Source organism: Euprymna scolopes, chromosome 8, assembly GCF_053919585.1.
Source record: "Euprymna scolopes isolate OS-2025 chromosome 8, ASM5391958v1, whole genome shotgun sequence".
Classification (NCBI taxonomy): domain Eukaryota; kingdom Metazoa; phylum Mollusca; class Cephalopoda; order Sepiida; family Sepiolidae; genus Euprymna; species Euprymna scolopes.
The window spans coordinates 680,210-706,758 of NC_136489.1; the positions used below are offsets into that span (position 1 = coordinate 680,210).

At 35.3% G+C, this 26,549-nt stretch overlaps 1 protein-coding gene across 4 annotated transcripts in view; it reads right to left on the reverse strand.

Annotated features, from left to right (window-relative positions):
• Nucleotides 1–970: 970 nt before the first annotated feature.
• Nucleotides 971–26,549, reverse strand: part of LOC145283478 (tetraspanin-17-like) — a 42,478-nt gene continuing 16,899 nt past the window's right edge. For all 4 annotated transcript variants that reach the window (XM_080132292.1, XM_080132290.1, XM_080132291.1 and 1 more), the window contains 4 exons: nt 20,388–20,522; nt 15,643–15,693; nt 12,758–12,871; nt 971–1,463 (listed from right to left, as the gene is read on the reverse strand). In XM_080132292.1, coding sequence (XP_079988418.1) covers nt 1,392–1,463; nt 12,758–12,871; nt 15,643–15,693; nt 20,388–20,522 — 372 coding nt within the window. In that variant the 3' untranslated portion in view covers nt 971–1,391. The remainder of the gene's footprint in view (nt 1,464–12,757; nt 12,872–15,642; nt 15,694–20,387; nt 20,523–26,549) is intronic.

Below are 26,549 nucleotides of genomic sequence, written 5' to 3' on the forward strand. Positions count from 1 at the left end.
CGCCAAACTTTCACAAGAAACACTCGTCTAGCTGTAAACACTATCAATAATTTCCCCCACTCTTTATCTGTGGCTAAACCTAAACGTAGATTCCATGAACAAAGCTTCTTTCTTAGAACTGCACGCCTGTGGAATTGTCTTCCGTTTTCCTGCTTTCCGGCTGACTACAATATGGTTGTGTTCAAGTCTAAAGTAAATAAGTTCTTGATGAGCCGTTCCATATAAGTTATTAAATTTACCAAATTTTCATTACTAATGATTACTATATTGACCAATTTCTACTGTACACTCTTTAACCCTTATCCTTGAGTGGCCTCTGGGCCTTGATAATGTGGTGATGCCTTTGTAAAAAAAAAAAAAAAAAAAAAAAAAAGTTCCATTATTTTCTAAGTAAAACACCCTTTTCATTATGTCTAGCACAAAATTCGGTTTGCCATTAAACTTCTGATTAAAAGTCTGGATTGCATTTCCTCGTACGAAAAAAACAAACAAAAAAAAAACCAAAAACGTTTTGCATTAACTTCCCGATGTTTGCGTTCATAGTGGACAAGAATAAACAACAAATAAATAAGCAAAGGAGAGAGAGAGAGCGAAAGAGAGAGATAGAGAGAGAAACTGAGAAAGAATGAGAGATACAAAAATAGAGATATATAGGGGAGAGACGGGGTAAAGAGTTAGGGAGAGATATGTAGAAAACTAAAATTGTAAATAGCTATCGTTACAAAAAGGCAGGAATCGTTCATTTTTGAGTGTATAAAAAAGACAAATAATTGGAAACGCCTACAAAATATACTTTTTAGCAAACAAATTATAAAGAAAAATACCTAGAAAACCTCCCAGATTTTTTCACTATAATGTTCGCAAAGTTCAACTTTTAGATAACTATATAAAAACATTTCAAAAAGCTTTTACTACAAAATTTTAATTTTTTGGTAAAATCAACTTCAAAATAATAAAATGAAAATAAACAGCAACAAAATAAAACATTTAATCACAATGGCGTTTTTATAAAAAATTTGAAACATTGAAGTGCATATCAATGAAACATTATCTCGTTAAAATACATACAAACACCGTAATATTTAATCTCAAATCCCTTCCATTTACAAAAAATAATGCTCACTAAATATCCTTACATCCTTTTTCTATTTACGGTCTGCACTTGTTATATATATATATATATATATATATATATATATATATATATATATATATATATATATATATATATATATATATATGAGAGGGAGAGAAAGAAGAGATCTCGCGTTAGAGATTAGATGGTTAGGGTTAGAAGAGATCCAAATTGTTTTTTAGCATAAACAATTCTGATAAGTCTTTCCAGGTTGTTAGTTTGATGCTTTCATGCTTTGATTTGTTTTGTTGCAGATTTAGTCGTGCCATTTTGCTTTCTGTCGATAGATTTGGTCCAGGAGAGAATTGCCAACACAAAGAAAAAACACCTGAAATAAATAAAAGATAAACAATATATCCGTTAACAATAATAAAAACAATAATTTTTATGAACTGTTAAATAGAGATAATTATGTTTCTTATTTTATTGGTTGTAATATAAGGAAACAACTTTTAGATTAAAAAAAAATATCAATACCGAGATCACATACATTTCTGATAAAGTTTTACGTTGTTTTATTAAAATGTCTAACAGCTGCTTTGAGAACTTAGAGATGTTAATTAAAGCACGTTATAATAAAATATTACCTAATTGGAGCAACAGAAAAATTGATATTAAAAAAGTGGCCAACAAATTAGTGATAACGAAAATCGTAATAGATTTAATAACACTAACAATGAGCACAAAAATTGTCACTGTAGAACGCAGGCACTCTGTACACTACAAAACAAACGCTTAACCAAAAGCATCGTTTGTCGGTACTCAATATTTGCCAAAAAAAATTTGAACAAAAGTAACATATGACTTAGAGATGACATCCCTAAGTTTCAAAAGCAGATAATACGATTACAGAAGTATATTCAAAAACTAAATATCGAATTAAAACAGTATTAGTGAACAACTAATGGGAGTGAAAGGGAAGTAGACGATCGCCGATATTAGAGTAGAAAATACTACGGCAGACCAACAAATATAGAAAAGTTGACGATCCGCGTAGACTACATTTGAATGAGAAATTAGCTATCTTAAACTTTAAAGAACCTCTAAATGTATTACACTGAGGAAGTGAAATAGCAAACGTTTGTACCAGATACCGTAAATAAGTTTCCAGACTATTTTGTACAGGAATTTTAAATTATCGCAGACTTTTAAAAATTCAGTATGTTATTGTTATACATCTTATGAGTTGACTGACCAATTTTTATGATTTCAAGTTCAAATGAACAGCTACAGCAATAATTGGAATACAATCTATTAAAACCTGATTTCTTTTTTTTTTACACAGTGATCACCACTTATCAAGGCCCGGAAGCCACTCAGGGATAAGTGTTATTGCAAGTACATTACGTTAGTGAGGAGATTTGCTGAAGTGTTTACTTAAGGGGGCGGTTCATTAGGAATTTGTTAACATTGGACTTTAAGACATCCAAGTTGTAGTCAGGTGGGAAGCAGGCAGACGGAATAGAGTTCCACAGGCGTGCAGTTCTAAGAAAGAAGCTTTGTTCATGGAATCCGCGTTTTGATTTAGGCACAGATACAGAGTGGGGGAAATTTTTCACGGTGGATTCAGCTAAACAGGTGTTTTTCGTGAAAGATTGGAGAGGAGGGGGACCAGAGATTGGAGTTCAGACGAGCATCTGCCATGAAAATAACGATAAAACAAGGACAGGCTCGCAACGTCTCTTCTGTGGGAGAGAGGTTGCAGGGTAGAGAAAAGGGCATCCCCCACTAAGCCACGAAGTCTATTTTGTACACCGTCAAGGCAGGATAGGCTGTTTTTAGCAGCTCCTGCCCAGATATGGCAACAGTATTCCATCCTTTGACGTACTTGGCTTTTATTTTTAGAGAATTGCATCAGTAGTGAGATATCTTCTAGAGCGGTAGAAGGATCCCACCATTTTTCCAGCGACCTTGGCAACAGACTTGATGTACGTGTTCTATTTAAGATCAGCAGTAAAGGTCAAACCCAGAAGCTTGTCAAAACACGGGGCCTCACCCAGACGAGAGCCATCCATCACAATTGATGCCAGCTGGGGATCAGAGCGTTGATGATGATGTAAGGATAGGAGTTTGGTTTTGGATGCATTGAAGGTAACCAGCCACATCTTCCCCCACTGAACCACGCGCTCGAGATCAGAGGAGAGAGAATCAGAGAGAACTTTGTCATTTACAGCCTTTGATGTGTTGCCGTAGATGGTCGTGTCATCAGCATAGATGTCAACGAATGATTTAAGTATGTGTTTAGGGAGGTCATTGATGTAGATCAGGAAGAGAGTTGGGCCCAGGATTGACCCCTGAGGGACTCCAGCATTTATATTGCAGGCCTTCGATTTTTGTCCATCTACCACTACTCTTATGAGCCTATCGGAGAGAAATGATTTAATGATTGAGAAAACATTTCCAGTTATACCGTAGCTGGAAATCTTGTGAAGTAGACCCATACCTTGTCGAAGGCCTTTGATATGTCAAGAGCAATTTCATATCTGGTCTGTTTTAAACTTGGGATAAATGTAACATAAACTACGGAATGCTTCAGACTGCTTTTGGACTTATATGAATCGGAAATCAGTTTTTGAGTGGCATAAGAAGTTCAAGGAACGCAGGAAGTCTGTGAGAGATGACGAGGTGTAGGAGGAATAAGGAAGTCAGAACACCAATGTTGATTGTTCAAATAAAGAGTTTTGTGGATGAAGACCGCCGTGTGTCTATGGAGACAATAAGTGCATAGTTAGATTTCAGTATGGGAACTACAAACACAATTATTCGCGAGGAACTGAAGATGCGGAAATTTGCGCAAACTTTGCTCAAGGGTGCTGAAAGAAGATCAGAAATAAAGACGTTTTCATGATTGTAGGGAGTGTGTCGAGCTGATCAATTCAGATACTGCAGTTATAGATGCTCTGGTGATTTGCGATAAAAGCTGGATATACTTCTATGACCTAGAGACAAAGAAAGAGAGTTCCCAGTGGAAGCATGCTGACTCTCTCAGACCAAGCAATCCAGACAGAACATATCCATCCAGAAACTTATGATGATCCTTTTTTTTTTTGACAGCCCAGGCATGATCTACACCCACTGTGCTCCCACTGGACAGACAATCAACAAGGAATGTTATGTTGGGGTTTTAAGGGAGTTAAGGATGAGCTTTCGCTGGAGAGACCAGCACCCTTTAAATCAGGGCAGTGGCATTTTACTCAAAACAATGCACAAATCCACAATTCCATCTTTGTCCCAGAATATTAAACTAAACAAAAGTTAGGAAACTTATTGAAATTCAAAAATATATATTTTTCTCTACTTATTTCTATCTCTAACCCATATTAATTTTCTTATAAATTTTAAATCCAGACCTTTTATTTCAATTTTTTCAGATTCATCTGCCTTACTTTTAATGCTAGGTTTATTTATGGTGTCTTTTAAATTCAATAAAAACCCTTCAAAATTTGCTGATGAGGAGACCTTGCTTATCAAAAATCTATATATAATTATTGTACATAACTTGATGTATACCACAATAAAAAGCATTGTTTTCCGAAACGATCGTACAGATAATTGAGTTTGTTGTTGTTCCTTCTTATGAAACGGATTTTTAATTTTTAATTTAATTATAATTTGATTTTTAAATTTTAAATTATCAATCACATTACTTAATATTGTATTAGCTCTAGGACATTTAACTATCGAGCTTATTATATATCTAAATTACAACGAGCACTTTCTATTTCCTGTATTTTAATTAAACTAGTAATTTCACTGTTACATTAAAATACACTCAGCTCTTTAGACTATTGTTCTAATCTCCTTTAAATTAATATATATATATATATATATATATATATATATATATATATATATATATATATATAGTTTTAAATAAAGTACTAGGCGGAAGTTCTTTCGGCTATCATCTCGCCAGGAGTAAATCGATAGCAATCTAAATAATATTGTAACAAAAATAAAGAGTTCTATTGGGGAACTTATTAAATGTGCCAAACGTACGGGGACATTAATTAAATTTATTTACGTTTAAAACGATTAAAATATTGGCACAACGAGGGAGAAAAAAAAGCGTGTGGAAATTCTGCAACCTATGCGTGAGTTATACACCACGCATTGTATCCCAGATTCTTTTCGGTTCGTTGATTGTGTACGTGGGTTGGATTCAAATGCAGAGACGTCTTTCATGTCATGTCTTTTTACCAACATACCGTTGGATGAGACTATACGCATATGTGCCGACGCTTTATATGATGGTCGCCTGACTGTTCCACGGTTTTCTAAAGAGATTCTTATTGAACTCATTTTAATGTGTACGAAATCCGTGGAATTTAGTTTTTGTGATATTATGTACTGTCAGGTTAACGGGGTTTCAATGGGGAGTCCGTTGGCCCCAACTTTAGCGGATATTTTCGTCGGGTACTATGAATCCGTTATGTTTAATTCTACAACTAAACCCACTGCATATTTCAGATATGTTGACGACACTTTTGCTATTTTTCCTTCGCAAAGTGAAGCGTCGATATTTTTTAATAGGTTGAATTCTTTACATGGGGCTCTTAAGTTCACTATGGAAAGTGAGAAGGACAATTCGCTTCTTTTTTTGGATGTTCTTGTCGAACGCTCAAGGGGGGGGCTTTCTCACTACAATTTATAGAAAGCCGACATTTACTGGCCTATATGTGAACTGGTTGTCTTTTGTACCTAAATCACGTAAGGTCGGCTTAATTAATACTTTGGTACATAGAGCCCTCATGATTTGTTCGCCCAACAGATTAGATGTTGAACTCGATAAGATCAGGGAAATATTCATCAATAATGGTTATCCTGTTGACCTTATTGATGGCTGTATTTTCAAAAAGGTTGAGGATTTTAAATCTCCTAAAAAGTTTGGACCCTTGAAATGCCCGGTTTATTTGAAATTACCGTGGATTGGGGAGGGGAGTAATAGAATTTCCAAACAAATTCGAAGAAGTATTTACGACTGCTTCAATTCGGTGTCCTTGCGTTTGGTATATACTACGAGACCTGCTTTTCCGTCTTTCCGCAAGGATAGTTTGCCTTACATCCAAAATAGTAATATTGTATATCAGTTTAGATGCCAGTGCGATGCTGGTTATGTTGGGCGAACATCCTTGCACCTTTTGACTCGTATAAACCAGCATGTTCCATCGAAGATCAGACAAGGGAGGATGGGGCCTGGTGGTCTCCCTCCTTCTGCAGCCTTGGACTCTGCTATTGGCCAGCATTTGGTTGACAACCTGTGCTGTGCCGATAGATATAAAATAGATTGGTTCGAGGTGCTACATAGAGCGGACTCCAAAAACCATTTAAAGATTTTGGAGGCCGTCTCTATTGCGGTGCGTCAACCTTCTTTGTGCCGGCAAAAAGAAACAGCAAACGCATCAAACATCAAACGCATTGTTTCTCTTTGGGGAACTTTGAATTTTTTCTCCCGCTTTTTTTTTCTCCCTCGTTGTGCCAATATTTTAATCGTTTTTAAACGTAAATAAATTTAATTAATGTCCCCGTACGTTTGGCACATTTAATAAGTTCCCCAATAGAACTCTTTATTTTCGTTACAATATTATTTAGATTGCTATCGATTTACTCCTGACGAGATGATAGCCGAAAGAGCTCTCGAGAAACTTCCGCCTAGTACTTTATTTAAAACTATATACAAATTCTGTACCTCTAAACATTTATATATATATATATATATATATATATATATATATATATATATATATATATATAAGACGAAAACGTTGATGAACACATAACTTAGTTTGTTCTTTTTTATTTATCTATTTTGTCGGAATGTGAGAATGTGTGTTCGAGGACTTACAATTCTTAGCCTATATACTTTTTTCCACAAAAGAATCACCACTTATCAAGGCCCGGAGGCCGCTCGAGGATAAGGGTTAGTGGGTATACATTATACGATGGGATTATAGCGTAATAATAAGTAGTGGAAATTGTGTATACTGGTTTACTAAGGGGGTTGGTTCATCAAGGACTTATACACTCAACGATTTTTTTATCTGCAGACTAGAGATTTGGTATATAGAGTATTCAGACATGTGTAAAACATTTTAACCAGTTTTTCTCCAGAAAAGTGGCTGCTAAGGGGTCAAAATGACAAAAATTAGTACGTGGGGTTGATTAGATGTTTATTTATGTGTTAGTTGTTTCACGAATGCGAATGTGTGCATGGTTTCCATGACAGATTACGTATATTAAGAATAAGCAGGTTTGAAAACACTTGTAAAGATCGTGTCAAACTATCTTATTGGACTTGACTCATTGTCTTTAGGTTTTGCTTTCGATCTCAGCTCGAGTATTTTTTTTTTACTTGCAAGAAGTGAACTGTTTAGAAAAACAACACTCGCATGTACATATCTCAATTTCTTTCGTTTTTTACTTCATTTTTAAAGGCATTTAATGTTACATTCAATAACCACGATATTTCTGTTTATAACATTCTGCAGTAAGTAAAATATAATATTTATGCGTATTTTACGATAGGGCAACAGCGGACGGCCTGCTAGTATACATGTATATATTTTCATGTTTCACTGAAGTGGTCTTACTCGTACCTTGAAAGGTGAATTTTTCTTTTTGTGGTAAAATTTAAGCAACGACTCATATTTTTAAAATACGTTACTTTGAATAATATAATCTTATATTTTGTTGTCGCATATCCACATTGTCTTTATTTCTATATTGATCTCTATCAATTCATGATTATTTTATTCATCATTTTGTTTAATATCATTTTTATCTTTGTCTATGAAATATATTTATGTTTTAGTGTTTATTTGCATATATACATATAAGTGAGAATGTGTGTGAGGACACTTCTCAATCTATATACTTAATGAATCTTTAACCTACAGACTTGAAATTGGGTATATAGGTTATTCAGATATGTGGAAAAGTTTATAAAAGATTTTGATCAGGTAAAAAGGCTTCTAAAGGGAAAAATTGGTACGTCGAAGTCGTCGGGTTTTTCTCTATTTGCTAACAGTTCCACGACTGCGCATGTGTAAATGGTTCATATTACAGGTTCCTTATGTTAAGTATGAGTCAGTTTGAAAACACTTTTTGAAGAGCGTGTCACGCTTGCCGAATACTTATTGAACTTACTCACTCTTTAAGTTTGGGTTTCGATCTCAGCTCGAGTATTTTTTATTTACAAGAGGGTGGACTGTTTAGAAAAAACATAATACTCGCATGCACATGTCTCAGTTTCTGTATGAAGAAAAATATAATTCTTATGCGTATTTTACGTCTGGGCAACGCCAGGCAGCCTTGTAGTATAACTTTTTTTTTACACAGTGATCATCACTTATCAAGGCCCGGAAGCCACTCTTGTGTTTAAGTTTTTTAAAGTTTTACATAGCTCTTGTCAGCTATTTTATCGCCAGATTAAAACAGATTTGAAAATATTATTACACAAATATTAAGCATTTTGTAGCCCCCCCCTCATATTTTGTTCGTCTCTTTTTACCGAACAAAATATGGAAGCCCGTAGGAAACCAAAAGAACATTCAGTAAAAACGTATTTGATATTTAATATGCAAATGTTTATAATATTTTTAATCATTAAACCGTGTAAATCTTAAAACCTAACAAAATTAAGAGGGGCGTGCCATAAGTAATGTCCCTGACCCACCTCCAGTTATCTGAGCTAATTTTTTTTTTTTTACACAGTGATCACCACTTATCAAGGCCCGGAAGCCACTCAGGGATAAGGGTTATTGCAAGTACATCAAGTTAGTGTGGAGATTTGATGAAGTGTTTACTTAAGGGGGCGGTTCATTAGGAATTTGTTAACGTTGGACTTGAAGACATCCAAGTTGTAGTCCGGTGGGAAGCAGGCAGACTATGAATATTATATTTTTATTTATCTATAAATTTTTTATATTTATTTGTATTTAGTAATACAATGCTTGCTCTAAACATATTTAACATTTGTTTGTTTAAATGCCTGCATTTTACAGTTTATTATTGTTTAATCGAGTAATTTGGGTCTCTGTTAAAAAGCTCATTCTCATTTTGTTATAAAATTGTGCTCCTTTAGGATTTTCTCATTTTCTGCCAGTGTGCATGTGTTCCTTATGTTGTTTCCATATATACTTAGAAAAACGTGTGCCATTTTTGTAAATGTGGGTTTCTAAGACTTATATGTTAGATCGAATTGATGTACACATTTTAATCGATGTTCGCGTTGTTATTCTATATTTTTGTCAGATACTTATTCCCCAGGGTAGGTTGCCGCTGTATCTGAAGTTGGATAGGAGACTTCTACTTTTAGTGTTAGTCTTATTTTTTTTCATTCTTAGCAATGTTTACGGCGTTGTTGTTGTTTGTTTTTTTTAATGCATTAAATATATTCAAGTTTTGTTTTACTCTATCTTTCGCTTGCATGTTATCAATTCTTGACAAACTGACATTAATATTGTTCAAGTATATAATTTTATGAATAGTGCTTCAAGGGAATTATTGGAGTAAAATAGAATTTGGGCTAGTTTGTAAGTATGGGCGTCTACCTAATAAATAAAGGATATGTATATATATAGGACTGTATAAGATAAATCTTCAGAACATATATATATATATGTATATATATATATATATATATATACATATATATATATATTATTTTCAGAAGTTTAGATAAGATAAACCATCTGTACCGTCGATAAAAGATTAGATACGTCTTCTGAAGAGTGCTTGATTAGGAGACCTAAAACGGTTCACTAAGATCAGTTTTGAAACCGATGGTACCGATAGCTTATGTTATCTTAACTTCTGACAATAAAAAACAATAAATATTATGCTTTTATTTGGAATTCTTTCCTTATAATTGAGCACTTGGCTAGAATACGTTTTTCCATCATATAACGAAGTATATATATATATATATATATATATATATATATATATATATACATACAGGGTGACCCCAAAAAACGGGCCCCAACTCTAATTAGGCCCCGTTTTGGTCATAACTAGTTTATTATATTCAAAACATCACATCAAAACACTAGGGTCTTTGGCCTTTTTTTCTCCGTTCTACAGCATATGTTCTAGATGGCCTCCATTTAGCTTTTGTTTTTTTGGGGGTCACCCTGTATGTATATATATATATATATATATATATATATATATATATATATATATATATATATACCAAGTTACAGGTCTTCAAGAGAGAAAACTCGTGAATTAACGAGGTTATTAAGAGTGCTTAATAAAGAGCAAGATATATTTTTATTGTTATGGACAAATTTACATAGTCGCGAAACAGGATATGCTAATGTTTCGGGCAGGTGGTCTGTCAGGAGCACAAGTCCTCGTCAGGCGTCTTAATAAATTTTGTCTTCCACTGAAGAAATCCGTTGCTTAAATGAAAGATTAAAGAATAATTTGTTAAAAAAATAAATCAGTTTAAGATTTATGAAGTTTAGATAAGACTAGCGGGGGACGCACCCAACTTTTCCCAGCCGTAAAATACGCTTCAATATGATATTTTATTTTGTCCAGATTTCGTATTATTATAAAAATAAAAAAAAGTATTTGGGTGCCATCAGTTAGAATCGGAACCAAAATGTCGCATTTAAAGCTGGTTACGTTATCACTGTCTCAACGTGACACGCATATGAACTGATTAAAAATAAAAAATGAATAATAATGAATGTACAAAATGTATAACGATTTTTCCAATTTTTACCATTTTTGACCCCTTAAAACCATTTTAACCGGTTAAAGACCCATAAAAAAACGGTCCGTATAAAATCCAATCATTTGAAGCCCCTAGCGCCGGTCTTTGACAGAGTTTGAAAATATGGAGACATACATATAGCCTTTTCTTTATTAGATAAGATATGGAAATGTGTTCTCAATCATTAAATCATTTCTCTCCGATAGGCTCATAAGAGTAGTGGTAGATGGACAAAAATCGGAGGCCTGCAATATAAATGCTGGAGTCCCTCATGGGTCAATCCTAGGCCCAACTCTCTTCCTGATCTACATCAATAACCTCCCTAAACACATACTTAAATCATTCGTTGACATCTATGCTGATGACACGACCATCTACGGCAACACATCAAAGGCTGTAAATGACCAAGTTCTCTCTGATTCTCTCTCCTCTGATCTCGAGCGCGTGGTTCAGTGGGGGGAAGATGTGGCTGGTTACCTTTAATGCATCCAAAACCAAACTCCTATCCTTAAAACATCAACGCTCTGATCCCCATCTGGCATCAATTGTGATAGATGACTCGTCTGGGTGAGGCCCCGTGTTTTGACAAGCTTCTGGGTTTGACCTTTACTCCTGATCTGAAATGGAACACGTACATCAAGTCTGTTGCCAAGGTGGCTGGAAAGATGGTGGGATCCTTCTACCGCTCCAGATGATATCTCACTACTGATGCAATTCTCTATCTATAGAAAAGTCAAGTACGTCCGAGGATGGAATACTGTTGCCATATCTGGGCAGGAGCTGCAAAAAACAGCCTATCCTGCCTTCACAGAGTACAAAATAGACTTCGTGGCTTAGTGGGGGATGCCCTTTTCTCTACCCTGCAACCTCTCTCCCAAAGAAGAGACGTTGCGAGATTATCCTTGTTTTATCGTTATTTCCATGGCAGGTGCTCGTCTGAACTCCAATCTCTGGTCCCCCCTCTCCAATCTTTCACGAAAAACACCCGTCTAACTGAATCCACTGTTAAAAATTTCCCCCACTCTTTATCTGTGCCTAAATCAAAAACGTGGATTCCATGAACAAAGCTTCTTTCTTAGAACTGCACACCTGTGGAACTCTGTTCCGTCTGCCTGCTTCCAACCGGACTACAACTTGGATGTGTTCAAGTCCAATGTTAACAAATTCCTAATGAACCGCCCCCTTAAGTAAACACTTCATCAAATCTTCACACTAACGTAATGTACTTGCAATAACCCTTATCCCTGAGTGGCTTCCGGGCCTTGATAAGTGGTGATCACTGTGTAAAAAAAAAGAAAAATAAGCTATCTGTACCGTCGGTTTCAAACCTGATATTAGGGAACTGTTTTAGGTTCTAATATCAGACTCATTTCAGCCGATCTATTTTATATTTTTATATATATACATCGCCATACATATTTTATAAATTACTATATAGATATATATATATATATATATATATATATATATATATATATATATATATAGTCTTCGAAGTTTTTAACCTTTAAAACTATACAAAAAATTTTTCTTTATCATTCGTTAGAAAACCATCCAGTCAGTAAGTCATTTAATCACCTGCAATTACTGCATCAACTCGCTCTTTAATTTACTATAGTACTAATAATTTATTTTTTAAGGGACCATCTGTTGTTTACAATGAAACACTGTTTCGGGGAATATATATATATATATATATATATATATATATATATATTATATACACACTGAAAAATATATAGATATCTTTTAAGTAAAAAAGAAAGATAGAAAAATTTGAAAAATTTGGGTGAGTAGCCACAATCTGTACATGTGATATATAATTCTGAACAAACATATTTTATATTATGTATATGTTCGTTATCAGATATGGTACAATAATCAGTTTTGCTTACTTGGGGAATTATAATAGTCACAAACACCGCAGCAATTTTAAATCCGTTATTGTCCACCCAGTCATTGAACGATTGAAGGCAGCCGCGTGTATAAATTTTCTTTTTGACTTCAGCCTATAAAAAAGTAATAACTGAATGATTATAATTTAAGTATTAACATAAACACGGGCGATAATTAAATAAGCATTTTCAATTCAATACCACAATAAAAAAGAAGAAAAACAAAAAATTGAAAATATTAAAAATATCAGTGTGAATCTGAAATAAAAAAAATACATCGAGAGAAATCCAAAAATTAACAATAAAAGTAGATGTGCTACATATTAAACGTATGGATCTCCGAAGTAAATAATTTAGATAGTTTAAAACAGCAAAATTCAAACTGCCGACGGATTAGCCAAGATTAACTGAAAATTGCTTAGGCTTTAGGATTGCACTAAAGTCGAATATAATGTTGTAATAGACATCAATCTCGCAAACGACCTCGTGTTTGCTTAGCCTGTAAAATGCCAGCAGAAAATGTAGAAAAGAAAAGACAATCATAATTTTGTAGGTCGCGTATGCCATTACTTTGCATATGTACACAATTGGCAATTATTAAATGGGATGAATTCTAAAGCAGGGGTTGAGTGGAGTTTTCTGTTGGACATCTTAGAACGAGAGCGAACGGCGGAAGATAACATCGAATACACGAGGATTTGTTGCAAGTTGAGAGAAGAAAGAAAAAAAGACTTTCGTGCGTTGTATCGCCAAGAGGACCGTTTGACGTTACCAGTTTGTTATTGTTGTTGTTCTTCCTTTTCCATTTTATAGATGCTACACGATTAAAAGAGAGGGGATGATCGAAAAAGAGTCTGCGGAGTTTATAGACATAGACTGATGAAATATATCTTTTTCATTCTGTTCCCCTCACACTGGTCAATAAATTAGATCAGGTTGAATAAACACTTGTTTGCATTTCATCAGTTTTGTTTCGACTGAGATACGAATAAGGATATTTATTTACGTAACGGAGTTCTTTCAATCCGGAAAGATAACACCCGTAAACAAGTTATGGTTATGGTACCCACCTTACAGATTACAATGAACTCTTCATCTTACTGTCGGTGTTATGCATATGTCGTAGTCAAAGTGGTGCATAAACAGTCTCATTATAATGTTGTATTTGTCTTTCAATTCGATATATCTTGTTTTCGATTTGTGCATTTCTTCCAAACCCTTACATGTTTACAACATTTATGAACAACAATTTGTGAAATGTAATGCTTTTGACATGATTAATGATTTCACAATGCGCAACCTGGTCGCGTGATCTACACGACGTTATCCAAGTATTAAAATATTACAGTATACTTGGTAATTTATATATATTAACTCACTTTGACCTCCTGTTATTAACACAACATATATTCTTTCTATCACTGTTTTAAAATCGCGTAATGTGTTTCATTACGGGACATCGTCTGATCGAAAAAAACCCAAAATTTTGCAATGTGTTTTACTAATAATGGGGTATGATCCCTCACAGTTGTTAGCAACTAAAAATATTTAGCCGACATGGCCCCCTTCGGTGAAGTAAAATGTATTCGCTCTGACAATATTACAGAATTCACTAATAAAGACTTTAAACTCTTATTAATTAACCATCGTATCAAGCATGAAAATCGACCCCTAAATCCCCACACCAAAACAGGACTGCGGAAAGATCATGGCAGACACTTTTTGAAATGGCAAGATGTCTACAAATTGAATCAAAACTAACCATCGGAAACTGTTCTGAAACTAAACATGGCTTCCAACTCAAGACAAAATATCAACCCTTCGTCAAACTACGTTTCTACCCCCTCTATAAATCAAAAGTAAAACCCTTACTTTGTTTGGTCATGTCAAACGACCAACCACTGGCCTGTCAAATTTAAGCTTTGAGGGTATGTTAAAAGGTAAACGAAGCAGAGGAAAGTCAAGGAGAAGGTGGAGAGAAAATGTTTTTGATTGGACATCTCTCAACAGTTGGGCGCCCGTCAACCAACTTGCGTCATTGAATTTTTGGTAAAAGTGCATTCAATATGATGGTGACAATGTACGAAAATAAGCATTACTCGTTTTAATGGTCCCGTTCCTTCTGAGCAGCTCTTCAATTTTTTGAGTAAGAAAAATAGAAAAATTTTCTTTAGGTACTACTCTCATATGATAAGGCGCGCTCCGGACGCCCAGACACAGCCAACGTAAATCGCTGGCAAAAGCACATTGAGAATGATAATGACTATATAAACATATGTACATTCTGGAAAACATAGTACGCTAGTCTATAATGGTGCACTATCTTGTCTTTGTAGCTGTTTAATGTTTTGAGTAAAAAAGTAAGATGCTTTACTTTATATATATATATATATATATATATATATATATATATATAATTTAAATGAAAGAAGAAAAAACAGTTCAGGTTAAAATAACATGCATTTATGAAGAGACGATCTTATGAATCTCCCAAGATATATTAAATACTGAAGATAATAATGAATTTAATAATTAAAAAACTGTGCAAAACAGAGTGTTCATATTAGAAATCGTTAAATTAAAAAATTAATGACATAATTAATTAAAAGGTGAATATCACAATTAAACTTCGAAGATCATAAAAGGTTGTCAGTCTTTAGTCGGAGTTAATAGTGATAAAAATAATTTTTGGTATATTATTTAAAAATTTAAGTACATCTTAAAGTATACAATCTACGGTAGTATATATATATATATATATATATATATATATATATATATATATATATATATATATGTGTGTGTGTGTGTGAGAGAGAGAGAGGGGAGAGAGAGCACGCGCGTGCGTGTGTGTGTTTGCGTGTTGAACAATTAAAATTACTTACAAATCCGAGTTGTAGGACGCCTTTTCCACAAAAGACATCCAGATTTTCCCCCTGATGAAAAAGAAAAAATATAAGAATTTCAAATCTTAATTGAAGTTAATTATTGTCAATTCACAATTTAATATTAAATATCAGTTTAATTTTTACCGATGAATGAAGTCTTGTATTTCCTAACAGTGTTTGTGATTAAATAGGCACGATCGTTCACAGTGAACTTAAGACGGTTTTGCGAACTCATACATGGCTTCACTTACAACTAGTCTGCTTTTTATCGCCTATAAAAACATATAAGTAAATAAAGCATTGCCCTTATCAAACGTTAAATTTTAGTTTAAGTTTCTTTGTTTATGTATTCGCGACATTAAAGCTATGTAAATAATATCATTATGTGCACATGCATATACAAGATATTTGCACGTAGAAAAATTTTATAAGTCAACTTAATGAGGTATAAGAGATAGACGGGTAGATAGACAGATAGATGGATAGACAGACTGATAAGAATAGATAGAGATATAAAAAATATAGATACCAATATAGATAGAGCTAAATATTTTTTATTTATACAAGCATATACAAAAGCGGCAATGTCATGCATTTTCTATTTCTTATAATTACTTATTGTTTCGCCCCGGTGAGCAGGTTTCTTGATCTTTTTTTTTTTTTTTTTTACAATGGAGTTTCCCCTTATCAAGGTTCGAAGGCTACTCAAACATGACGATTAATGAATATAGTTGCTAATGGCGTAAATTGGGTAGAATTTGATTATTTAAAGAGACAGCTCAACAAGAACTTGTTTACATTGAACTTGAAGGTTACTATATTGTAGTCAAGCGGGAATCACGCCAGCAGAGTAGAGTTCTACAGGCAGACAGTTATAGGGAAAAAGCTCTATTCGTGAAATCTACGTTTAGATTTAGACAGGGATAGAGAGTGGGCGAAATCGTATACAGCGGTTTTAGTTAGTCGAGTGTTTTTTGTGACAGTTTGGCAAAGAAAACCATAGGTTAGAGTTCAGTCGAGCTGTTGCTATGAAAATAATGATAGGTTTGCAACGTCAACGAAAACATACTGCAGGGAAGAGAAAAGATCATCACCTACTAGGTTTCGAAGCCGGTTTTGAACTATCAAATCAGGATAGGGCGCCGAGTAGCTCCTGCCCAGATGTAGCAATAGTACTCCGTACTTGGCTGTTATACAAATAGAGGATTGCATCTGCAGTGAGATATCTACTGGAGCGGTACAAAGGTCTAACTATTTTTCCAGCGATTTTGGCAACATATTTGACATGTGTTCCACTTCAAATCAGGAGTGAATGTCAGTCACAAAAGCATGTAAAGACATGGTGCCTCCTCAAAACGAGAGTAATTCATTTCACTTGTCGCCAGATAACAATCAGAGCAATTATGATAAAAGGAGAGAGGCTTCATTTTAGATGCATTGAAATTAATCAGCTACTCCCCCCCATTGCACCACATTCAAGATCAGAAGAGAAAAAAATAAAAAAAATCTTGGTCATCGCCGGTCTTTTAAGTGTCGCCATAGATTCTGATGTCGTCTTGATAATGGCCTACAAATGGTCTAAGAATGTGATTTTGGAGATCATTGATGAAGATCAGGGAGAGAGATTCGGAAACTTGCTTACCGAATTAGGATGACGAATAAATAAATTAGGAAAGAATTCATTAATCATATATTTATTGATAGCAATTTGTTGTCTAAATATACGCGTGTATATTCTACATACAACATGTGACCACATGTGCTTTTACTTTGCCCTCATCAGCCGCTAACCAGAGGTGATGACACAGTTTCGGTGGCTAAAGCGGGACTACCACCCCTGGCGCCACCAGCAGCTATTGCTGCTGGACAAAGCAATAAATAGGATAAAAAAAAATTTACCTGGCATATTAAAGCAGAGGAAAAACGCTGTTTTTAACTTTTTTCATTTTTAACTTTTTTATTTTAATTTAAATTTTATTTATGTATTTTTCTCTTTAATTTCCCTTTTTTCCTTCCTTTCCCTCCTTCCTTCTTTTTCTTTCCTTCCCCCTTTTCTTTTTATCCTCCCTCTCTCTTTTTTTTTCCAGAGCAGCCCGAGAACGGAATAAGTGGACAATATTATGCTCTCTTTGCAAATGTCTTTGAATTGCGCCAGATCCAGCATGACGACTGTCTAACAATGGTTTTCAGGCGACATTTTTGTTTTTTAAAATCCCTTCCAGTGACGCCTATTTTCGAAAGAAGCGAAATGGTTGAGTGTCCTAAAAATCCTCGACATCCAACCTCGATAGGCATCACATTGCACATCCATCCCTTTTCTATACACTCGGCACGCACGCATTCGTACCGATCTTTCTTTCGTTCATGAGCCTCTGAGAAATTTTCTTCCCAAGGGACAGTTAGCTCGATTAAAAATATACTCTTTAGAGTCAGACCAGAGCAAAATATCAGGCCGCTTTTCTGTTTGGATGATGTGCACTGGAAATTTCAAAGATGTCTTCAGATCTGCTGAAACTTTCTAATCCTTTGCCCCATTCAATAACTTCATATTGGGATTCAATTTATTTTTCCTCTTTGATGGACATTTGCCTTCCTGGCAAAATTGAACCCTGGGTTCACTAGTTGTTACAGCTGTTTGTTAGCTAATATACTACTATAATACTTTTAATTTTTTATTTATTTATTTTTTCTCTTTAATTTTCCCTTTTTTTCCTTCCTTTCCCCCTTCCTTTTTCTTTCCTTTTTTCCATATATATATATATATATATATATATATATATATATATATATATATATATATATATATATATAAATGTGTTTTTGTGTGAGAGTTCGTTCACTATAGATGTGAAAACGGCTAAGTCGATTTTTTAAATTTTCACTTGATGTGTCTCGCAGTATTCCTACGTAGGTTTTGTATAGGAATGCATCTGATAAGTATCAGTGATCGAAAACATATTCTTAAATAAAGAAATCTGATTTTGATCAAAGTTAACACCTTTATACGACTAACATCACAAGTGCATTTGCAACGTTTTATCATCGCACAAGCAGAAAGACCTTACCTATAAAATCAACTGTAAATTCTTTTTAAGACAAAGGCGCGCTAAAAATGAATATTTCTTTTTAGAGTACAATTGAACCATGATACTTGATTGTTGTACGTTTAACTTTAATTCAAGTGATTATGTAAAAATGATTTCATATAATCAGCAGCTAGTTCTTTGATAAGACAGGGGCGCGTTTGAAAAGAAGGTTTCTGTTTAGGGCCTGTTTGAACCATGCCACTTGACTTTTGTGTTTCAAATTTTAAGGGAAACCATTATTTACAAATAATTTTATAGAATCAAAAGCAGATTCTCTACAGTGCGATGTAGAGTGCAATGTATTGCGGAATAAGTAACTGCGGGGAAACATGTGAAGCTTCCTCCCGGTACACTGCAGGTGGGGAGGGGAGGATAGCCAACTAAAATGGACGATTTAACCGATTTCGATGGCAATAAAACTATGGGAGGGTGGAAAATTGATTGAACTTCTATTCAATCCCGACGATGTCGGGTTTCCCTAATTATATATATATATATATATATATATATAAGATTTTGATGGGTACATAATTTTATAACACTTTTTAAGAACACCGACCGTAGTGTCATAATTAATTGCTGGGGGTTTAGTTTTTGTTTTTTGTTTTTTTTCGTTTAAACAGAAACCATTAAAAAGAAACTTTTCGAAAAGACCAAAATATACTTTAGAAGTCTATTTTGGTCTTTTCGAAAGTTTAAACGATAAAAAAAAACAACTAAACCCTCAGCAATTAATTATGACACTACGTTCGGTGTTCTTCAAAAGTGATACACGGGAGTTGATGGCCTTCGTCGCATAGGGTAGAATTAGTTGCAAAGTTCTTGGCAAATAGTTTGGCCTTGTCTGATGCTGACGAGATGACCCCTGGTCCATTGATAATGATTGAGATAGAACGCACGCTTCTGTTCAGGATCCTATTTGTTATTTGCCAAAACTGGTGGAAACCAAGTCGCTGCTAAGCTACTTTGGATTTAACAGACTGAGCATATAGCTCTATTTTATTACTCTTTTACAGTGGTTGCTGGCAGTCATGAAAGCTTTCGTCTCAGTGCATCTATTACTTTGGTAGCTATGGAAAAGTAATTTGTGTGCGCGATGGCAGCAGCACATTCTGGGGAGAACCATAGCTGGCTGTTAGATTTTTGTTGGAATTTTTTGGATGGTATGAATCGGTCTATGCCTACAATTAACAATTCGGTCAGGTCTGACACTATAGAGGACACATCCTTTTTAAACATGGAATGCAGAGGTAGATCAGATATGAATGTACGGAAGCTATCCCAGTCACTCATAGAGTATCGGTATACAGTACTGTGGAGGGGTACGTCTGCAGACTTATTACATTTCATTTTTATCTTAACTGATAAAACGGAGTGGTCGGAGGATCCCAGAGGAAATAGGACGGAATATGAAAATAGCTATACATTATATATATATATATATATATATATATATATATATGTATGTATGTATGTGTGTGTGTGTGTGTGTATGTATAACCTGTATGTATATGTAAAAAAATGTATATATGTCTAACCTACTTGCTTTATTAATGTATATGTGAATGTAGACGTCATTCTGTATGTATGTATGTATGTATGTATGTATGTATGTATGCATGCGTCAAGTAGCAAAATTTATAAAAGATTACCTACCGGCTTTGTTCTGCAACAAGTGCTCGGCACGGAGCAGGCGAGAAGCGTGTTAGTGATGTTGTAACACTGGAAATCGGGAATTTTTGCCCAATCTTTATAGCCTTCATCGCTGTTTGATAACCCACAACATTTTAACTGAAAAACACAAGCAATTCCATTTAAACGTAGACAAAACAAATCTAAAATAAAATATTGAGAATATTATGCTTCCTCATAATAACTTTTAAACATGATAAGTTCTAGGTCTCATAATGTGGAATTTATAAACGCAGAAACAGACAAAGATATTTCAGTTTTCACTCTTCATTAAATCATCAGATCAATTAGGAGGAAAATGAGAAGAAAGTGGAAAAAACTCTTTATGCCATAACAGTTCGAAGCTAAAGTTTTTTCATCAGAAAAGGAGAAATTAAACATGAAAAGGGTAATACAAATAAGACCGACTTGAGAAGATTTACATTACAAATTAAAATAAATTAGGAAAATAGGAGGTGAAATAACGGGGGCTATTAAAGAGGAAGAGGATGAACATCAAGGAATATAATAAGGAAATAGTATACTAGGGGTAAATGAAGAAGAAAACATGAAAAATAAAATTAAGAAACATATAAAACAAGTGGTGAGGGGAAATAAAATTTAAGTTAAAATAAGATAGAAAAATTAAAAACATAATAGATAGTTCAACCAAACTCTTTAAAATGGCAATTCGACTGGGACGATAGTCTCTCTCTCTCTCTCTCTCTCTCTCTCTCTCTCTTTGACAGAATGGTAATCTCTGATCAGTCGTGACACTTTTATCCCTACTAATGTTCGAAATGTTAGTTCGGGGTTCTACTGGGTTCTGTTGGTCTCTAAATTCATATGATTTTTTTTTAAATGAGTAAAGAAGTTGTAAAAGAAATGTTAATCAGAATTTAGCATTTTATTATTTATTTAGCCCCGTTAAAAGAATTAGTATTCATAACGCTTTTATCGTGTGAGGGTAACTGTTGTATATATATATATGAAACGAGTGGGAACATTTTCTTGACATTTCACTCAAATGTACAGTATACATGTCTATCTGTCCTTAGATAACTTTTGTATCGTAAGTCCTCCGATAAGTATAGAAAATCGATAATGAAACAAATCCGATTAAAGAAGCGGCAGTCCTATTTTTACCAGAACATAAAGATTTTTTTTATTTACTTTTCACCCCAAAATAAGGCACAGTCCACAAGTACAAAAGTAAAATAAATTACAATATCCAGATTTTGATAAATATATACAACTACACATTTTATGATAATTGCTTGGTTGATTAAGTTCTAGCATTGTAACTGATGCAAGTTTAGTGTATTCACTTTCAGTTTTAAAATATACTTTCCTCATGCTTCCTTTTTATTAGCAATTATCAAGTTGCATTTCTATAAAAAAACAATTTTCAAATAATATATCTGCCTACGTACTAAATATAAATAGATGTTTCTTTTGTGTGTGCACGAGTTACTATGAGAACTGAGATGTGAAAAAATAAAAAAAAAGAACATTGGCCTACTTTGAAAATGTGAAATTTGACTTAACGAGCAACAACAATTACTGGGAGTCCTCCATTTAGATAGTTTCTTATTTAATGTTATTGCTTTATTTCGAAATGCAATTTCACAATGAATGGATTGTTGACTAATACGAATAAGGGATGCTACATTTTGGTCAGTTACAAAGAGTCAGCTGCTGTGGGTGAAATTTTAGGAAATAAATAAGCAGAACGTTGAGTTAATAGCAATTAGATGTCAAACAGCGCAAAACGCTGAATGGGACTTTTGCTTATCTTCAGTCATGGGTAGAACCTTCGTGAAAGCGACAAATGTTGAACATTTGGAGTTAATTATCGGGCTAGTAGATAGGCTTTAATTTTCTGGTGTAGTCTCGTTTGAAAAATTCATTTTCTACGCATGCAGGTAGGGATGCAAGATTGTAGTCCAAACGTACGAGGTGCCTTCAATAAGTTTCCAGACTCGTTTTGTACAGGCATTTAAAATTGTCGTAGACTCTTGAAAATTGCGTATGTTATTGCTTTTTTATTTACATGGAGGTCACCACTTATCAAGGCCCGGAAACAACTCGACGATAAGGGTTATTGCGTGTGTATGGGATAGTATCGTAGTAATCGTTAATATTGGAGATTTGATGAAGTACCTTACTTAAGGGGGCGGTTTATCAGAAATTTGTTTACGTTGGACTTGAAGACATCCCAATTGTAGTCAGGTGGGAAACAGGCAAACGGAAGAGAGATCCACAGGCGTTCAATTCTAAGAAAGAAGCTTTGTTCATGGAATCTACGTTTTGATTTAGGCACAGATAAAGAGTGGGGAAAATCACTGACAGTAGTTTCAGCTAGACGGTTGTTTATCATAAAAGATTTGCGAGGGGGGGTAGAGATTGAAGCTTAGACGAGCACTTGCCATGAAAATAACGATAAAACAAAGACAGGCTCGCCACGTCTCTTCTGTGAGAGAGAGAGGTTGCAGGGAAGAGAAATGGGCATCCCCCACTTAGGTATGAAGTCTATTTTGTACTCTGTCAAGGCAGGATAGGCTGTTTTAGCAGCTCCTGTCCAGATGTGGCAGCAGTATTCCATCCTTAGACGTACTTGGCTTTTATACAGATAGAGAATTGCATCAGTAGTGAGATATCTTCTGGAGCAGTAAGTAAAGGTCACTCCCAGAAGCTTGTCAAAACATGAAGCCTCCCATTGGAGACAAGAACCATCTATTTCAATTAATGCCAGATGGGGATCAGATCGTTGATGATGTAAAGATAGGAGCTTGGTTTTAGAGGCATTAAAAGTGACTAGCCACCTCTTCCTTCATTGTACCACGCGCTCAAGATCAGAAGAGATGGAATCAGAGAGAACTTTGTCATTTACGGCCTTTGATGTGTTGCCATAGATAGTCTTGTAATCAGCATAGATGTCAACGAATGATTTAAGTATGTGTTTTGGGAGATCATTGATGTAGATCAGGAAGAGAACTGGGCCCAGGATTACCCCCTGAGGGATTCCTGCATTAATACTCTGGGCCTCTGATTTCTGCCCATCAACCACTACTCTTATGAGCCTATTAGAGAGAAACGATTTAATAATTGAGAAAACATTTCCAGTTATACCGTAGCTGGAAATCTTGTGAAGTAGGCCTTTATGCCATTCCTTATCGAAGGCCTTTGATATGTCAAGAGCAATTGTCCTCGAAAGGAAGACTTTGTCGAGAGATTCACTAATCCTATGTGATATTACCGTTAGCACATCTGCTGTAGATCTTGCAGAACGGAAACTATATTGCATGTCACTGAGAAGGTTATTTCTGGTGAGGTGGTTGACTACTTCTCTATTTAATATGGATTCCAGCAGCTGACTCATGACACTCAGGAGACTTATTGGTCTGTATTGAGAGGGAGATAACTTATCACCTGAATTCTTAAATACAGGATATACTGATGAGGTTTTCTAGGGTGTTGGAAAGCACTTCTCCTTAAGGCAACGCTTAAACAGTTTTGTAAGTATGGGGGCAAGTTCTTGTTGAAGCTTTCTAAACACGATAATTGGAATGCCGTCAGAGCCAGTTGCTTTACTGGAATCAAGGTTCTTGATTAGCTTGGCGACATTATGCACATATATTTGTATGTTACCTAGCGTGTTGTCTGCTATAGGAGGAAATACTGGGAGTTGATGGCCTTCGTCGCATAGGGTAGAATTAGCTGCAAGGTTCTTTGCAAATAGTTTGGCCTTGTTTGATGCTGACGAGATAAACTCTGGTCCATTGAATATGGTTTGAATAGTATGCACGCTTCTGTTCAGGATCCTGTTTGCTATTTGCCAGAACTGGTGGGAACTAAGCCGCTGCTCAGCTACTTTAGATTTAACGGACTGAGCATATAGCTCTGTTGCATTTTTTATTACTCTTTTACAGTGGTTTCTGGCAGTCATGAAAGCAGTTTTAGTCTCAGTACATCTATTACGTTGGTAGTTATGGAAAAAGTTATTTCTGTGCGCGATGGCAGCAGAACATTCTGGGGAGAACCATGGCTTGTTGTTTGAATTTTTTGATGGTATGAATTGCCTGCAATTAACCATTCGGTCAGGTCTGATACTATAGAGGACACATTCTTTTTAAACATGGAATGCAGAGGTAGATCAGATATGAATGTACGGAAGCTATCTCAATCAGCCATAGAGTATCGATATATAGTACGGTGAAGGGGGTACGTCTGAAGACTTATTACATTTCATTTTTATCTTACCTGATATAACAGAAATGTCGGAGGATCCTAGAGGAAATAGAATGGAACATAAACATAGCTCAGGGGAAGTTGAGAGAAAAAGGTCTAGAAGGCTTGCATATTGACCGGGTGTATCGGGCACACTGGTGGATTCGTGAACAATCTGAGTGAGGTCATAGGCAATAGCAAAATCATGACAGAACCTCCCTTTATCATCTGTCTTATTTGAGTGAGTCAGCCATTCCACATTATGGACATTGAAGTAACCACATATGTGAATGTTAGCCGAAGGATGAGCAGACAGGATGTCGTCAATTTTCTTAGATATACACTTAAAGATAGTAATCCCGCTGTTGTGGGGTCGATAGAGGGCAAATATAAATGCAGTGGTGTAAGCAAGTGCAACCTGGAAGAACATATAAGATAACTGAGAGTCTTCTCATGAGATATCCCTACCACACGGAACTCTATCTTTAATGTAGGCACATATTCCATGTCCATGGCGATCTTGAGGGTCAGCTTTAGATGTTAAATTAGAGTATCCTTTAAAAAAAAACTCATCTAGGGAAGCGGTCAGCCCTATTCCAGTTTCCCCTAGAAAGAACATGTCCGGTTTCGTCTCCTGTAGTTGGATTTCAACCTCTGGAAGGTTGGAACATAGACCCCTGATGTTGGAGAAGGAGACATGGTAGTAGGGGTCTACGATGGAGTATGGGGTTTTAGATTTATTCGTATTTTTTTCTGGAGATATTTTATGTTAAGGTTTTGGGATTTGTGGAGCAGGTCGACAAACTTGGTTAGAGTAGGACAGAGAAGGAAACTAAGAGAGAAAGAGGATTTTTTCTGGTACATGATAAGGTAGCTGTAAGAATTACCCACTAGTATGGCATCGAGAGGCCCCGCTAGGAACTACTGCATGGTCCATTCACCAGATGGCAATACAGCAGCCCCAGTATTTTGCACCTTCTGATAGGACAGCCTCTTTAGCAATTAATTCAAGGTTCGGGTCTCTGACTGTCAGGCGGATAACGTCAGCCCAGATGAAACGTTTACCTCCAGCACCCTTACCAGTGACATGGCCACAAGGATAGACATAGAAACAGAAAATTTCTGTCTCAGGCTACTGTTCACGAAGTACTACCGACCTGGAAAGTAGCTTTTTCTTCCCCCTTTATCAGAAAAATCACTCATTTGAAATAAGGACTGACCAATTTTTATGATTTCAGGTTCAAATGAAAATCTACAGCAGAAATTTGACTACACCCTATTAAAGCCTAGTTGTTAGGTGAAGCGATTTTCTTCCCGTTATTCTGTGTATAATATAACTTTATGAAGCGACTCACCAAGAGATGGATATAGGACCGTGGTGGGGCGTAACCGGCTGTTGCTGGAACATTCACCGAGGCGTCAGCCCCTTAGGGACTCTAGAACAGAGTGGTGCGCCACTATGTTACGTTCTATAAGTGTAACGGACTCGTTCGCATCCCTAACCCCGGTTAACAAGCGTAAGAGGACACAGAATATGTTTGCTGACTGAATAGCAGGTTTTATGAAGGAGGTGAGGTGTGTTTATTTATGAATCTAATGAGGTCTTCGACTGCTGAGCGGTACCGTAGACTGGTGGTGCATCGCGTATTGGAGGGAGTGGTATTAATGAACATTGGGGCAAAAAAGTATTTAAATCATGGTGATATGACTTGGCTAGAGGATTTGGTGGAAAACGGGTCATGAATTCTTGTGGGATGAGAAAAAAAAATCATTTCTATACTGATTTCTATTTTTTTCATTCTTCATTTTTTAATTTGAATAAATTTTAAACCCTCTATTTTTAATTTTGGCGATCCAGATGTAAGTTTATGTTAACATGTGAATTTGAGCGCACACTGACGAAGTATGGCTGTCGTT